At 38.7% G+C, this 18,529-nt stretch overlaps 1 protein-coding gene across 1 annotated transcript in view; it reads right to left on the reverse strand.

Moving 5' to 3' along the window:
- The window catches only part of OCA2 (OCA2 melanosomal transmembrane protein), a 189,381-nt gene that overhangs the window by 138,039 nt on the left and 32,813 nt on the right, over positions 1-18,529 (reverse strand). The window contains exons 6-8 of the mRNA XM_009931146.2: positions 10,685-10,842; positions 8,981-9,063; positions 8,474-8,627 (exon numbers count right to left, since the gene is read on the reverse strand). Coding sequence (XP_009929448.2) covers positions 8,474-8,627; positions 8,981-9,063; positions 10,685-10,842 — 395 coding nt within the window. The remainder of the gene's footprint in view (positions 1-8,473; positions 8,628-8,980; positions 9,064-10,684; positions 10,843-18,529) is intronic.

Consider the following 18,529-nt stretch of genomic DNA (forward strand, 5'->3'; position numbering starts at 1 on the left):
AGGGTTGAAATGACTGCTTGACTTATAAGTTGAGTAGTTTTGAAATAACCTCCCAGCTCAGAATATTGCTAATGAGACCTAGGGATAAAAAGGTATAGTGTCATACCTAGTAAATATTTCTAGTGGATTTGTACAAAAAAGAGGAGTCTGTTCTACCTATATCATTAAAGATATAGGCGGATGTTTTCCAGCCTTTACCTGCTGGAATGGCTCTGATGTAAGAAAATTATTTTTATAGACCTCCAGAAAACACCAGAAGGGGAAAATCCAATAACATCCAACAGTTTGAGAGCTCCTCAGAGTCAAATTTTAGAAGTGAGTCTTTTTATTTGCTATGAAATTGGGGGTTTTGTCTTAATGTGAAATTGGGCAGAGGCACAGAGATGATGAGCTGATGTTCTGCAGATCAGGGCCTTGAGTCAGGTGAGATTAACAGAAAGCAGAGACCTGTGGAAAGACAGGACGGTGATCATTTCTTCTGTGCCAGGGCATCTCACTCCTAGAATATTTTAGCTACAACAATCTTTTGCTATATGGATAAAGTAGAGAGAGTTGAGCATGAGCCAGTAAAAGACTAATGTTGCTACCAAGAAGATGATAAACCAGACCACTACTTTGGGCTGACATGACCAAAGCCATTGTATTGTCAACAAGCTGTCCTGGCAACAAGCTTTCAGTCTTGCAAAACCCTTTTGCAAGGGTCAGTCCAGCCCTTCAGCACCTAGCTCAGCACACTTCACTGCCTCCACCCACTCCAAGTGCCTTAAAATCTTTCCCAGTGCACACCCTTATTTTTATGTTCTAAAAGCATTATTCCTGGGGACTGCAAGACCCCCATCATTATATTTTCAGTTTCACTATGTTTTCTGAAATTGACAAAGATGCCACCATCTGTATTTCCACAGTTATCTCACTAACAAGACTGTGAATTTCTAGTAAAGAAGTTAGATGGAGAGAATCATAAAAGTGAGGGGCAAACCTATTTACTTTCCCTATGTGAATCTTTGCTAGGTGTTTTTTAACAGTAGGGTAATACGACCACACAGAATTACAGATATGCACTAGGAACAAGTCCTGCAAACTGCAGCTCCTGCATTACCTTCACAGGGAGCTATCTGCTTTAGCCAACAGTTCCTCTGGAGAGTCTTTCATCCTCTCCTCTCCTTCTCACTCAAGATTTTTTCCTCTGGATTTCTTTTCCTTTTTATATCATACCATCACATCTCCCTCCAAGCCTGCTCCCTGCACTGTCTCATGTTTCTTCACTCTTTTTTGCCCCTGTGCTTACTGAAGGAAGACATCATTTAAGGCCCTAAAAGAAGCTGAGTGGTTCTCATCCCTGTTTGTGCTCTTTAGAGTTGTGTGTGTGTTCCAACACCTTGTTAAAATTTTAGGACTTCATGGCTCTCTACCCCTCCAGTTGCCATAGGCAGGGTTAAAGCTGAACAGCAGCATTCAGTTAAGCTGATTTAATGTTCTAGTGCCTGTCTGTAACAGGAAAGGAAAAAAAAAAATCAACCTCCAACATAAATAGTATGCAAGGCAGGGCAACACATTTGTGCTTTACAGTTTTTCACAAATTGAACAAAATACAGTTCAAAATTAGTTCTAAAATGCAATAGAAAATAGAAAAATGGATATGTGGAAATCAGTTTTTACATGTAGTGTTGAAAATATGGCTCCTATTATTTAAAAAAATTGCATTCTGTGAAAAGCGGAGCCTGGGTGACAGCGTCTTTGAAAGCAGCCAATCCTATCAAGTCCTTAGAATAGCAAGCAGCACCATCCAGTGGCAATTTTTTCCTATTAAATTCTTAATTAAGGCCAATTTACATACTACACAAGTACCACAGCACCCAAAAGAAGGTATTTTCCTTAAAGTACACAAATACAGAGCAGAGCCAAACCTCTACCAAGATAAATCTACAATTAGACAAGTAATAGTCAGTATAAAATCAATATTCATATTGGATTAATAATACAAAACCATTGGTATATCAAGCTGGGATCCAGCTGAGGATTCTGCTAGCTGTTATACTGTATTTTTGTTTGAATTTAAACTTATCCTGTCCTTGTCTTACTGCACTCTGCTTCCTTTACACTTCCTTTGTTGCAGTTATGGCAGGTAAAAATGACTGTAGCTTATCTAATTGGTGTTGGCTCTGGTCCTTTTGGAGCCTCCTCCTTGGTGGCAGTGGCTCTGCTCTACCCAAGCAGTGGAAATCCTGGCACCTCTGGGGTACTGATGCACTGCTCCTCATAAGGAGCAACTTGCAATGCTCCTGCAAAGGTCAGCCTTGCAAAATGCAGAGGACAAAATGCACAGAGGTCACACCCTCCTCCTAAATCAGAGAAAGGCAGGGAATGACCGTACGCCTTCATAGTCCCTATTGATTGATTTCTAGCTCAGCTGCAGCCGGTTCTCTCTGGGACATCATCCAGGGTACTGTCTGGTGAATATTTTACTCCAGGGAAGAGGACGGATGGATTCACCCAATGTCTGGATCCTCTTGTTCACCCCAGTCCTTGAGCAGCTATCTCAGCAGGCTTTGCTGCCTCCATCTGCTCCACATGCCTTGATGCCATTCCTGATGTACACCCTCAGTTTATGTCCTAAAAGCATAATTCATTGGGACTGCAAGACCCCTATCATTATATTCCACATTTTCAGAGGGGGGGGGGGGAAGGAAGTAAAGAGTAGACTTTTGAATGGTAATGGTGCTTTAGGGTTATGAGGACTCCAAACCAGACTCACAGCCACAGGCTGCCCAGGAAGGTTGCAGCTAGTCTGCTCCAGAGGGAGCTAGATTTTTCTTCAAGCAAAGTTTTTCTACTGAATTTTACAGATTGGGTTTCACTATGCTGGATTCAGGTTCCATGCAACTCCCAGAGTCACAGCATTTATGATTTCTACCTCAGGCTGTAAAGTTCGCTCTCCAGGCCCTACCTCTTGGCTCCATTTCTACCTCACTGTAAAACACTGCAGATAATCAAGACAACATCAAGGCAGCCTTCTCTCCTCCAGTCCAGACCAGTAGCTTCTCAAGGAAGGACAATCATTCAGGAAAGCATCCTTGCCTTGCTGGAAGCTGGCCAGGACACCCAGGGGCACTGGCTTTCCCACTCTGCCCCGATCTTGGGCTCTTTTCATCCCTCCCACCCCTATACAGGATGACAGATGAGGGCAAACTTTTATTCTGGCGCAATGAGGTATGGATCAGACTCTTCAACGAAGGGGATAGATGGTTTGTTCTGATAATCTACCTCTAATTTTCTGTTAACCCCTACAGCAGCATTTTAATTCCTCCTCACAATTTTTCCATCCTTGCACAGCTGGAAATATCAGCAGGAATATGTTTTTTCCCATAAAGGCCAGGTAAAGTAGCATCTACATTTTTCATTTTTATACCATCTTTTCCAATAAAGGCTATGGATTTTCTTCTGTCCCTTTGCTACCAGTCTTCTGGTAGTATATACGCAGAGGTGGAAACACTCTAATCCACACTCTTCTCTGTCTGCATTTAAAGACAGATCAATATGAGAATGGAGGAGAAATGAGAAACCATGCTGAGTAAGCTGGTCACTGGTTTCTGTGACTTTCCTTGTCAGAAAAATTCTCCCTTGAGATTAGGCTATTGCCATCAGTTAGTATCATGTTTCATATACCAGTGCATATTTCTACTGTTTTCCTATTCCCCCTCTGAAGCATCATTTTCCATGTGCAAATAAATAGCCCCATTACTGGAAATAAGTGAAAACTGGACTGTGTCAGCACAGAGAGTAGTAATAACAAACATCTTATTGCATTTGTAAAAATGCTTCCTGTGAGGAAACATTGTTTCAGCCAGCCCACAATGCTAGAAAAATGGTCAGACTGAAACACATAAAAGTTTTGCTGTCTGCAGCTAATTTCTGATGGTTACATGCTATTAAAAATCACTCTGCTTAGAGTTAAAGAAATTAGGCTTAAGGGATGTTTATTCATAATTTAAGCTAATTAATAATAGAAGAGTAATATGGAGAGAAACTGACACTCTCCACTTCGATTAAAGTAATAAAAATTGTGATTATAAGCCCATGCTTCATGCTAGTGAGAAGCTAGAGCTTTTAAGGCCGGATCTTGGTCAAGTATTTGTGTTTTAAGGAAAGATACAGACATGTGAATGTTATTCAAGATATTACGTCATTAAAACACCATTTGAAAGATCCCGGCAAGATCTTTCTTAAGGCAATCTACAAGACAGCATATGAAACTAAATGAGAGCTCCTATGAAAAAACAAGTCTTATGGAGGCTCTCACAGAATTTCTGATACTTGCTGGTATCACTTTTCTGCCATTTGATGTGTTATTGGTATCTCTTCACTTTTTTTTTTTTAACAATTTAATAAAATGAATGTTATTCTGCCTTTTCTCCTGACTAAATAAAATGTTTTATAAAATAGCTTTAAAAAGGCTATTACCTTCATATGTCTTTCTGCTGGCTCGTTTTACCATAAACAACTAACACTCCATTTCAACCCACAACACAAAACAAGTATATTACTAAAGGAAAATATTGCATAAATGCGTACAATAATTCATACATATTAATGAGCGCTGTCCTTCAATAATAGATGTTTAACATTCCTCCTTATGTATTTCTAATTAATACAGCTCCAACTTAGCTGCAAACATGCAGTTAATAATTACTAGTAAGAGCTTTATCAACTCAAGAAACTTTTCTAAATATCAATCAAACTTCATAATATGAACAGATATTTTATGATATAGATAGGCAGATAGATTTCTTTTCAGGGTAACCAGTGTACAATCCTATTCTCTGTGTGCTCAAATACGGGCAAAAGGGGAGAAACCAAAGATTTCTTACTGTATTCCGAAGAGGAAACAATGAGATTTTATCCACACTAATTTTCCTTGACTATGCTGTACCACCAGAAACAACCATGCACCACTGCTTATTGAATCTGAGTGAATGAGGTGTAAATAGTCACTTTAATTATATATACAGAAAAAGGGTCTGATGGAAAAAGAATGGAAATCAAAGAAGGTAAAAGACATAACACGCTCTTAGTTGAAAGAACAAAGATGTTTGGAACAGGAAAGTGTAAAAATTAAATTTTCTCAGATTTTTTTGGTTTGAAATTTTTTTTCAAGTTCCCAGGCAAAAGAGGCTACACATTTTGAGGATGAAAACTAGAAGAAGTCTATTTTGAAATAAATTGTGAACTAATTCAGTACAGCAACGTCAGCGTAGAACTCTGTACATCAGCACTTTACACCAGATGTCCCTGTAGACCAACGTGAAAACATACTTATAGCCCATCTTACCTACATTCCTCAGTAATCCTGAAGGGTCAGACAGTAGAGCTGAGATCAACAAAGGTAAACCTGGAACACTTTTTTTTTTTTTTTTCCTAACATACACTTGTTTTAATTTCCTGTGCAGTGTAGGCTTCCAAGAGCAAAATGAAATATTTCATTGTTTCCAAGAAGTCTATAAAGTAGTATAGATTAGACAAATTCAAAAATACTGCTAGAAGCAGATTTTTTTTTTCCTCTTTTCTCCTCTGGGAGAAGGGGAGAGAGCAGAAGACTGAAATGCAAAGCAGGAATTGATCAATATTTGAAGAAAAATCAATTTCAAGAGAATGAATGTCTAGTTATTGAAGGAAAGGATGATTATATGAGGAAAAAAAGAGAAAAAACCCACAGATTTCAAACAGAAAATGTAACAAAGAAATGTCCATCTAAGAAGAACTAAAAGCGATATACCAAAATTTCAAGGGGCAGAGTAGGATTGTGAAGTAAGAAAATATTCATATTTGTGGTAGGTATAAAAAAGAAATCCTTTGAAATTAAAAAGGAAAAAGAGACCTCTTCTTTTACCAGAAAAATGTTTGTATTTTATGAATACATAACACATAATCACTTTCAAAAGAAACAACACTTAAAATAGATGTCTGAAGAAATGAAGTTCAGTAGCTTAACGTGTTTTCTGAAGAACAGCACATCCTGAGACAGTGGGACTTCTCCACCAACAAGGACAGGTACTTGACATACACTGACCTCCTAGAAATTTGATGCCAACATAGAGACAAACAGCTGCCTCCAAGCAGAATTTACCCTGTGCCTTTACAGCAGTGCACATTTGGAGAAGGTGACAGTTCACACTCAATGTACTTCATTTTCCAACTGGAATCTCTTACTTCATCAGCTTTTCCCATCATCTCTACCTGCGGGAGGCAGAAGCTCTTGCAGGCTGGTCTCCTGCACACTCCCTGGTGTCTAAGGTAGCAAAGGACAAGGGGAGAAGGGGAAGGAAGGATTAAAAGATGAGGACAGTGCAGTTGATGAGGTTATGGGCACAAGATCTACGATTATTGTAGGGGGAAAAGGGCTGTGCAGGAGGAGCAGGAGGCCTGCCTTCATGTGGTTCTTGTGAGTTGTAACATAAAACGCTTCCTCTTTCTTCACTGTTCTAAGAAAATATGTCAAGACATAGCTCTAAAACTTGTTTGGGTCCACATTGTCTGAAGTTGAACCTGTATTGCCAAAGATAATGAATAAAACACAGGAAACTAATAAAGAATGATAAAAGATTGGAAGCAGCAACACTGAAAATTAAAATCCATGAGAGATCACTCCTGCAGCAACACCAATTGATTTATTTAACAGTGATAACTGTTAATGGAATAGAGAGTGCAATGTGTTGAGAAAGTAGGACTTCAGGCAATAAGTTATAAATGCTGAATATCAGGTAAGCCACTATTACATATTCTAACATCCATCTCTTGCAAGAGTTCCAGACTCACTCCCTCCAAGTGGGAACCAAACAACAGTAAAGTTTTGTTTCTATGATAGTTATTGCCAGCTTATATATCTATAGTTTAGAATTTACTCAGGTTGTAGTATTTTTCATTCCCACAGATGTTATGGAGAAAACAGCTAACAGTTATCATGATGCAATCAGTGACTTTCCACATTTTAAAATTCAAACAATTTTACTTAGTATCTATTTCTACATCAGAAATTACAGAAATGAGTTTTCTGCCAACAGCAGAATTTTTTCCCTAATTTTTTTTCACAGAAACAATAAGGCGAGATGTCGGTTTAAAGCTTTTTCTTAGAAAAAACAGGAAAATGCATGTTTTCCTTGGCTTTGCTTTTCATTTGCAAGCCTTTATTTCCTTTGACACATGAATTGTTCTAAAGCAGCTTTCTAGGATGCTAACACGAAGTCACCCTTTACATACATTGAAAACCTGATGGCTTTGCAATTGCTGAAGGGTTGCATAGTTAGGGTTTTTTGAGAAGAAAAAATACATTTAGAAGTGTTAAATTATTTTCATTTTGTGCTGCATACCTGCATGTATTTATAGTAGAATCTAGTCCAATCCTCCTCCACACTTAATATCTCTTTTCTCATTTATAAAGTACATAGAGGCATTTTTAGCTTCATAAATAAACTATCATTGCTGAATGACAGAATTTAAATGTCTAAAACATCTTTCATGTTGTCTGTGTCCATTATTGCTATTTGATTAGAAGGTGTTCAACTATCTTACCATTTCAATGGGTAACAGGATGAAAAGCCTAAAATACACAAGCGATGTGGATAAAAAATACAACATGCTGAACATATTTACTATGGAGCACATTCTGGACGTGGTTTCATTCAGTTCTCTGTTTCACACTAGTGTAAATCAGGTATGATTCAACTTGGAAAATTCATTGACAGTGTGGATGCTTACATGAATTAAAAATATATATATATATATTCCTTCCCGAATCTGCTTTTTATTTCAGGATAATCAGACAGTAAGTGTTTTCAGTTCAAAGAAGTCAATTGCAGCCCTGTGCTGTTTCTGACAAGTTTTCCATCCTTGGTGCTGCAGCAATGCATTTTCATTGGCTTTGGAATGCAGCTGCCACATATGTTTAAAGTTCCCTGTTCCTTGTCTTCTTCATGTTAACTCAGACTCCATTTCCTCTTTAAATAATACAGTAAAAAAATTTCTAAATTCAACAGTGTGTGCGGTTTAACCTTTAAAAAGTACACAAAATTCATAGTTTGAGGTGCTTTAGAGAGGGGAATAACCAAAGCTTTTTTTTCATGTATCTTATCTTAAAAAACAATTAACTAAATATAGTTTTTCTGCACCTTAAATGACACAAACTTATTTTCACTCTTATAGCCAAACTATAGTCCTGTTAAAATATTAAAACACTAATGGCTCCTAGTAGAGAAATACACAGGATCACTGTAACATAAATATAGCTTGCCAAAATCAGTTACAATTCCAAAGAATATTCTCAGACATATCTTATTCATGCCATTAGTAACACTGATGGTACAGCAAGGATTCAAACACACATTGAAAAAGTGTATTAAAGCCCAAGAATGAAACCCTTACCTGTGTTCCATTCATAATGCAAGGGAAAAATAAAATCAAAGTACAAAACATGACTTACTTCCAGTATGATCAGCACATAGACACCTGCTAAGATGATGGATGCAGTTGTTACTTGTGCCTCTATATTTGCTTGAAGGTATTGATGCTTCATGGAGAGAGGAACACTTCCAGGCTCCTGCAGAAAAGCTTGAATGTTTAGGAAGATGGTGCCTCTGGTGAAAGAAAGAGAAGTTTTGCTGATTTCTGGAATGAAACACCATTAGTTTTATTTATGCATTAGATTTATATTGAGTACCTGTAAGTACGTGTATATGCGTTTTATCTCTACAATTGCAAGCAACTTTACAAACATTTTCACTCTATCCCTCTACATAGCATTGTTTAGAAAGTAATTGAAATACAAACCAGCCTTGTAAATCCATTTACAAAGCAGCAAGAAGTCATCCTTTCCTGCCTCTCTGAAACAGGCAGCAATAGATTATTTTTAAAACACTATCTACTTTTTTGTAGTCAAGTCTATGTAAACTGCTACTTCAATGAATCATTTCTCAGTCTCTTAGCCAACCTGTTTAGTATCGGAAAGGTTCTAGTTGTGATGATTTGCTGATTTCTTCTTGAACTTAAGGGTAGAGACCAGTTGTATACCACCTGTAAGAAAGTCACATTTAGCAATATCAGTAAAAGTCAGTGAAAGGGATACGTCTCTGATCTAGGGCTTTATTCATCTCCATTCTCTCTCCTGTACATTTAGTAGAATTGTTTGCAGACAGGACGTAGCGCACAGCAGCCTAAACTAATTCCACCTGATTAGGTACACACAGGCACTTAGGCTGGAGCAAACTCATCCTCACCCCCTCAGTCAGTGAAGTGGGAGACACCTCCAGGAGGTGCTCCGGAGCGGGGATGCCAAATCACACTTTCTACATAGACGGTCAGGACCATGTAGGGCACCTAGGCTCAAAGACAACAATATGGTTCACTCCCAAAGACTGCCTTGGGAAAAACACTGAAGTACATGAGCTACAGATGATGAGAGGCCGAGGAGCAACATCGTACCCCCAGACATTGTGAAGAGGATATGGTAGAATTTCAGTAAACGGAGTTCCTGTTTGCTGATCTTCCAGCAAAAACAAACAGAAAATCTTCAGAAAATAAACACTTTCTGAAACTTTTCCTTTTACTCTAAAATGATATCCATGCAATAGAGCCAAATATACTCTTTAAATGTAGATACAGATTTTCTCTCATTTTCAAAGACAAGGAACTTTAAAAAAAACTTTCAAATGTGGTTAATTGTAGCCTAAATTCTGAGCTTTTCCTGACCCTGTATGCTGCAAAGTGTGGAAAAAAACAGCTTAATCAGCCAGCTTGGAACATCCAACACAGAAAAATACCCGAGGACAATGCAGTCAGGGAAGGTTATTTTGTCTACCCAGTCCTTTGGTGTTGTCAGGACCACCACTGGTGTACCTGCAGAAGTGGGCTGCTGCAGCCAACTGTGCGCTGGCTACCCCGCAGCAGTGTGAAGGCTCCCTGGGGATCACTGCCACCAGCACGGGTTACAGCAGCCTCCTCATCACAGGGGTGGGTGCTTTAAGAGAGTAATTGCCATTACCGTCTTCTTTGCCAAGCTGATGTGGTAGGACTGATCTTTTGCTTGTAGACTGTGAGATTCATTGTAACTGGGAAGGCCATCCTGTCATGTATACAGCATGAGGGGCAGTTTTTTGTATGTCAATACTATTTATTAAATGATGAAGCTTATTTTTATTTTTCGGTGATACACAATGACAGGTTGTAAAAGATCCTCCTTCACCAAGTTCTCTGGGAGAGAACAGCAGGAACTTATTACAAACATCAACAGTGAGAAAGCCTTAAGAGAAATAAAGCCAATAAATGTGACACATGTTTGAGAAAATAATTTGCAACAAAATGTGAAAATGTATTTCAGTGAGTGCAAAAAGGCACTTTGCACTTGCTTCTTCCTTCTAGGACAATATTTGAAATGTCACCAATTTTAAACACAAGAACTTTCATGCTAAGTGTCAGTCAAGGGGCATAAATTTTAAAAAAATTTCATATAGGAAGCTAAAGGAAGTCTTATAAACACAAAAGAAAATGTAATTTTACTCCTAATATAGTTAGTTTTCTAATGCTGATGTTGACACACTTCACAGCAGGAAAAAGCAGACGACAATCCACATGGTGATGGAAATAAGAGTGATAAAATACATCTCAGAAAAAGTGAAAGAAAATTTAAAGACATCACCTGCTTCTGGCGTCTCCTCCTTGATCCAATGTCTTCAGTCTGGCTGACTTGTACTACAACATATTCCTCTGTTTGCTGGTCAACTACATCTGCTACAAATGGCCCTCCTATGTCTAACTTCAACAGAACAGAATCACGAAAGTCAGTCAGATTCATAGCTGTTAATAAAGCTGTTAAGGTGTAAGTTTCCAGTAAAAACAAGTATAGGCTTTACAAATTCCAGAAAAAAAGTACAGATCAGCGGACTTACATTGAAAAACACATGCTTCAGCTAAAATGCTTGAGAAACTATGTAAACAACAGAAAAGATGTCTACTTCCTCACCAAGTAGCACTGTTTTGGGCAGATTTCCTAAGGAAACAGGAGTTATGGGTGCAGAACAAATGCATCTGTCCTTTCCTAGTGACTTTTGAGATCATCAGTGCCTTCAGTTGATACTGTAGATGTATCAAAGATCCAAAATAGCGTGTGGAGACAGACGGAGAGACAGAGAAGTAAGGCTTTTTAAGAGCTTGTACTAGACGAAAGGCTGCATCATTAGCTCAGTAAATTAAACATCACAGAATTTGTACTGGGGAAAACACTGTGGAAGCTCCAACCTTGGGGAATACTAAACCGGAATCAACGTCCTATTCATGCCAAAGGATTGGATTCTTGGACAAAATTTCACTCACAATTTTTCAAACATCTGAAAGACATATTTTCAATCTTCTCCTGGTTGGAGTACTCGCAGACCCTTTCTCCTGCAGCTCCCTCGTCTTCTTTTTCTTTCTATCTCTTTTAGATATCTAGCATAAGGGGTGGTCAAACTACATTCCAAGCCTAACACAACTGAAAAATCATCCAACCATGATCCACAAATCCATTGGAAGTCTAGCTCTATTAGTCCCAATACATCTAGGGCTATTTGAACTTAGCATTGTGATAGCCCACTTCCACATCCTTGAGAAAGAAGCATCCCTGTAGGTTTGAGGAGGAGGAAGAGGGAAAGCCTTTCAAACACTTCACAGTCCATTTTTTACTACAACAGAACAATATTGTAATTGTTTTGCTCCTATCTAAAACCAGATAGAAAGCTAAGGCATCACCAACAAAATAAATCTTCAGGAGGTAAGAGACTTGATTTTACACATACATGTTCAGATGAAATCACGTGACTTAATCTCATGCTGGAGTATCTTAACAGTGACATTTAATTGAGCATATTAGAAAGAGTGAATCTGTTGCAAAAAAACGTACAAGATCATATACCTACCAGAAGGATTTTCCCAGAAGGATGTTTTGCTGCCCACAGAACTCAGAGATTTTAACAGAAGAAAAAACACAGTATGGTAAGACAGGACTTGGAGCAGTGTTGTGCCCTGCTTCCCTGTGAGCCCCACTAAGGCCATCCATGGCAGACCAGTCTGTAATGGGGAAGTTTTCTGACATTATGCAGGGATCCTTCATCTTTAAAAGAATTTTTGCATCTGTCCACATTTCCAGCAGAAGAACTGGATCTAGACAAGAGATACCTCTCACACTAACCCCATCACCACCCGTTTGCTTAAAGGAATCACACAGGAAAAGATAAAAAAATAACCTCACATGCAACAAATCAGGAGATCAGCTCCAGTCAGGAGAATTTACAGACACACAACCCTTAGCAAGCATAAATACAAATGACAACAGTTTCTTTCTGGTACTAAAGGTTATAAGCATGTTTTGGCATCACAGTTTTTCTGTGTCCTAATTAATACATAATATTAGTCTCAGCTGGAACTATAGCTATACCTTTAACTAGAGACATTAATTATACCTTCTAAAAGGCCTGCTGACCTGAAGTCATTAACCCAATGATTTGGGACACTTCTTGACAGTCTGCCTTTTATTAGGAGTGTAGCCAGTAATTTATGTCTTGAAAAGCTTCAGGTGCATATAATTATAGCAGCTACCTTTTAAGAAACACTTTTAATCTAATCCCATAATTACCTAGGTGACACATGCAGGAGCTATTATAAAGGATGCTTAAAATTAAAGGGGGGGCGGAAATTAAATCTTATTTTCAAGAAGAGTGATTCCTTCCTTCTTTTCCTATAAAGATGAGGATACTTAAGAAGTTTTTCCATTCCTTTCTGTGCATTTATAAAAGCACCAGAAAGAGCCCTAGCAAAACAGGCTCCCTTTTGACTGCAAGTGGAACTGAACATCATTTGCCAGTCTGCATTGAGGCTCTGAAATCCCATCAGAGTTATCTTTCTCCATACAATATATAGAGACTCTGTCATAATTCCATTGTTAGACTGCAGCAGATCACAGCCTTTATGAAAGATGGAAGGAAAATAAACCAGGAGAAAACTTCAGCCACGCTTATATGAATCAAAATGCGATTTTTTTATGAAGCTGCTCTTCAGAATGATTTTGTTCTGCCTTATCTTGGTTTTTATATTTCCCTTCAATTTCTAGAATGTGATTTCCTCTATATTTTAATCACTCAGATGTGACTAACTTTTGGGAAAACTGTCTTTTTATTTGTAATATCCCCTTTTCTTCTGCAACCTTACCGTGCTGGGACTTTTTGTCTTTTCTGAACTTTTTTTGTAATGTGGCCTCCAGTGTGTGCCTTTAAAGCAAAAAATCTCCCTGACAAGATTTACAGCCAGAGCTGTTATTTTTTATTTCACTTCAGCTAAGCTGCCTCATTTTTATGTAGTTCCATTCTTGAAATTATATTACTGCCGTGAATTATCCTGTCAAGGGATTTGGGTTTGTGTACGCTTTGTGCACCATTACACGGTGGCTGTCTGTATTTACATCTGGTGCTAGACTGGGTCCAATGCTCAGAGCTAAACCAAGAGCTGGTTTTTTCTGATCTCGGTTTTCTGACTAGCTGCTCCTAGAAGGTATTGAAGGGCGTGCAAGAGTCACTTCATGTCACATCATTGTTTATTTCTAGTTTATGTAGATAACATGATGGAATGGGATGCAGTGGCTAAGCATTTAAATTGGTATTCTTTGACCATAGTTTATACTTCTGTACTGTGGACATCTGCATCCGAGTTGATTACTCCCTTAAAATCAGCGGAAAGAGGGTGCTTTTAACACGGAACTCACTGCTTCATTTTAGACCACCACGCAAAGATGAGAGGAATAGCTCATGAGAAGCATCAGTTCTCTCTATTAACTATAAAGAGAGCCTAGGATGACTAACTCGGGTTTAGCTGAGATGACTCACTCCCTAAATACTGAGTCCCTGCTCCATCATGCCATTAATTCATTATGTACAGAGTCAGCTGAAAAGCCATGATTGACAGAGATTCTCTGTTCTATTTGCGTGCACATGGCTGACTTTATGCTTTCTTTAACATCTACTTGTATCACCTAATCTGCCTACTGTAAAACATACCTTGAGAATACTGTGTCTATTGCCTATTTTCCACCAAGTTTCTGAGGTACTTCTATACTATTGAACCTGATTTACGGCTGGATCACTCATGCTAGTTTCTCTAGGATATTACCGTTTTAAGGAAGGCATTTTGCCTGAGTCTTCGCCTTTTTTTACATGTTGTTCTTAACTGGGGTTATTTCTGCATCTCTCTTTGCAGTTTTCTCTTTTTATATCCTATCCTTTTTTGTAGCCATGAGCTACAAAACGTAAAACAGGTTGTTTTTACATCATCCCTTTACAATACACCAAGTTGAATCACATGCTTTTCTACACTTGTTGGTTTCCCCATCTGAAGAGCATTCCATAACTTATTCTTTTCCCCCTTTTTGGAGCGCCAGCAATCTGGTTCCATTTCCATCTACATTGGAGCTATCCTTTCTCTCTGTGCTCCATCAGTACTAGAAGTTTTGTGAGTCCTTAATAAACACTCTTTTCCACAGCTTTTTCTCTCAGTGATGCCTTGAGATTCTGCTTCTTTGCCTGCCTCTGCACGTGGTCCTGGTCTTCATCCATCTACTTAGCAGCTTGAACATTGCCTGCAGGCCAAAATGCTTAGTACATTTCCAAGAGCATCAACAAACATAAATGATTTTCAAACGTGTTCTGCAAGGAAAAACGACAGAGTGTTTGACAACAGAGAACTAGAGCTGCAAATGAAAAAAAAAAACCAAAGGGGAAAAAGAACTAAAGAGATTAGAGAGGTTGTTTCATTCATTAAGTTAATTTATGCTCCCTGGAAGAAGAACCCATTGTTAGAACCTCCAAGGAAGCTGAAAAGTCTGCTAAAATCTGACTATATTCTTTGCCTTGCAGTCTTTCTTTCTACCGCTGGTTCAGGGAGCGAGAAAGGCAATTTTCAGTGTCACTAATGGTCATGGGACGATTACAAGTTTTCCTAGTGACCTTTTCTTGCTCCATGATTAACACAGTTGTACCAATCATTCAAACTCATGCAACTTCAGCAAGGAATTTGATAACAAGGTCAGCACATTAACCCATTTATGTCTGCTCAGTCTAGAGCCTCCCCATCAACTTCCATATGTGGAATTGTTCTAAGTAGTTCCACTGAATCCAAATGAAATGAGAAATCTTGCCTATGACGTAAATTTCAACATATTCTTGCTATTGAGATACATCTTCTACTTTGTGAATTTGAGATCTTAATCCTGGACTCGATGTGGTGAAATCTCTCAGAGCTACTGAGGAGAGACGTAAGTCAGCAAAAACCGCCACTGGCTAGTCAGTTTGATAACTCTGGTTTTGTCTGATTTGGACTGACCGGAGACCTGTTCAGCCACGACTTGAGATGATGTATTTTCACTAAGTTTTCTTTTGCACATAAAAAGCAAGTGAGTAAGGAACCCTTCACACTGACTGCTGTGCAAATACATACCTTGCAGAGTGTCAACCCTTGCCTCAAAAATTTTACTGAGGAGATATCAAACATTTAAAGCCAACAATCAGACCAAGACAGAAAGGCTTTGAAATATATTAATAAAAATGCAAGATCCTTTGCCAGACTCAGAAAGACTTCACAATCCACTGCCCGGTTATTCTCAGATTTCAGGTCCAAGAGAAGCAAGTTCTGACAATCAGTCTGAAAAAGGAAAATGAAATTGCTTCACCCAGACTGATCTAACTTTCCCTCACCTGTAACAGGAACTGGCACACGTACAGAGGTTGAACGGGAAGCAAACAAGATAGCTACTGAAGCACTTGTCAGGGACAGAGTAAAGATGGAAATTCGCAGCTCAATGAGATGGGTGTGAGACCCATTGCAAAGAAATATGCTGGGAGAAAATTTACCTTTTCTTGTAAAACAAACCTATTTCTACTATTTAGAAGCACAGAAATAGCAATAATTGTATCAGGTACAGTGAAAGAAAAGAAGGCACTGTGTCAGGAGACAGAGACACCTTTAAATGACAGTGAGGCAGCATACAGTTTGATTGCATAATTCCTAAATAGAATCCAAAATCCCCATTATTTTTTAACTTCATAAAGCCTAGTTCCAAAAGTTAGTGCACAGTTCTGCTCCAGCTGTCTGTTCCCCATTGCTGGAGAAAAATTTTAAATTTTGCCTAGATCAGGGCAGAAGTTGTTAGAAACAAAGGAACAAACATGGAGTGTATTTGACACTTCAGAAGATTCTTCCAGTCTGAAAACCTGTGTAAGCTGTGGAGAAGAACAAGAATATTTTGCATTCACTGTTTGGTCAATCAGTTAATGGAGAGAAGTTACCTGAATGTTTGAATGGTCAGTTGCAGAAAATAAAGAAGTTCATGTCTTAGAGTGTGTACATGTAACTAAACTAAGAAATCTAAGAGTATATATCTCTTCTGGTTTTATAATCCACTTTCTAGAGGCACATCATCTTATTAATTATTGATACGTGCCACTTAACATACTGCCTTTGAGCAAAAGATCTCAAAATGCTTCATACATTTACATCAATACTGAGTCTTGATTCCTGCAGAAAAGGGCCCTCTAGCCAGTCTTCAGTATAAACTTACTTCTTTCTGGTATTAGAGAGCTGACTGTAAGAATTTATAAGCCAATAAATCCCAAGTGTTGTCAAAAAGGAACAATATTACCACTATTTTGAAAAACTACACTAAATCCACTGAATCTGTATCTGGTGCTGGCAGTGAAATCAGTACTAAAAAAAAAAAAAAACAAACCTCATAGACTTGAAAAGCTTCTATTAATTCACAGGAGGCAAGGTGATGTTTTCAGAAACTGCAGCCAACACACCTCAGTGCTACATGCCAGGTTTGTACCCATGGCGATGAGCAAAGCAAAGGGAGATACAAGTAGGCTAATAAAAAAGAAGATAATGGGAAGAAAAACAGCTAGAGTAAATCCAAGCAAGAGATAAAGGTATAGAAACATAAAAAAACAGGAACTAGAGCAAATGGAAAAGTGCTAATGAGATGTCATATGAAAAGCAGGTCACCTCCACACCAGCTGATGCAGGTCTCTCCCAGCACCAGAGGCAGAAAGTCCTGCCTCTGAGCAAGCTTGAGGTCTAATGGGCATGATAGAAAAACCACAAATATCTAAGCGACACCAGGATGACAAAGGATATGAAGTCCAAAGGGGATCACTCAATTTGTTTTTTTAAAAATATTTCAAACTTCGTTTCAATTTTTCTAGTGTATGCAGACACATTGTATGCATAAGCACACATCCGTAACACACACATCAATGTGTATGGGCATTTCTGGAAAGAAATAGACATGAGAAGAAGGAATTTAAAAAAAAAAAAGTGTATAGCGATTACTATCCACTCAACATTTCTTTACAGCTTTTGAGGCATAAGCAAGAAGTAAAGAGGGTTCATCTGCATAATTTGGCATCATATGATCAGAGACTTGTTTTCCACACAAAACAGTCTCATATAATAACCTCTAATGGTTTTGTGACAAGGACTACTGCAGCACACCTGCCAGCCTACCCTGAAATTCTTGTAGACATTCAAAGAGTAGCACCTAACATCCATTGGGAATACCACAGTCTCAGCCAGCATAAATCACATCTTCCACACTGCCATGAGAATGGCTGATATTCTCCAAGCCTAGCAAAAACAGTCAATATTTTCTTCAATATGTAACAAAGTGGAGGACAACCACATGAGCTTACTTCTGTGTAAATGAAGACTAGCAGCAATGGTGAGGTAACACTCAGAATTGCTCGTACCTTTTCCAAATCTCATTTAGAAATGCAGTCTTTCTCCTTCACCTTTCTGCTTGACTTACCACTTCACCTTGAAAAAGAAGCCTGGCTTTGCTGGATTGCTTGCCTCTCACATATTTTTCCCCAGCTCAGTGACCTCAGGTAGGGAACAGAACATCCAGTTTTCAAGACACATGACACAAACTAAGAAGCCTCAGCTCCAGGTTTGTCAAGTAAGAAAGGGGAATGCTATACTCTGACTGTCTGACAACTATTTGGCTCAAAGTATCTGAACATGATAAGTAAACTGTGAAATATAGAAACATCTGTTTGTACTCAAATCCCAGTCCCATCAGCACTTCCCTGAAACAAACAAAGCAAATAACTGGTTGCAGAGTCAATGTGTACAATGCAACAGCTGTGGTTCCAACTCAAAATGTCTGGAAAGAGAGTAAATCCTCAGGCTGTACTATGACAGTTAACTAACAGTTGAACTTAAAGACTCATTGCCAGTACACCCTTCAGACTGGTTATTCCCAGGGTAGTCAGCCTCTAGTGCTGGCAGATAGGGAAGGAAAGTGGAACAAACCTCCCGTGATCCAGGATGAAGCAGTTAACGATGTGCTATGTCACCTGGACACTTACAAGTCTGTGGGGCTGGATGGGATCCACTCAAGAGTGCTGAGGAAACTGGTAGAGGAGCTGGCCAAGCCTCTCTCCATCATCTATCAGCAGTCCCGACT

This window comes from Opisthocomus hoazin, chromosome 1, assembly GCF_030867145.1.
Source record: "Opisthocomus hoazin isolate bOpiHoa1 chromosome 1, bOpiHoa1.hap1, whole genome shotgun sequence".
Taxonomy (NCBI): Eukaryota; Metazoa; Chordata; class Aves; order Opisthocomiformes; family Opisthocomidae; genus Opisthocomus; species Opisthocomus hoazin.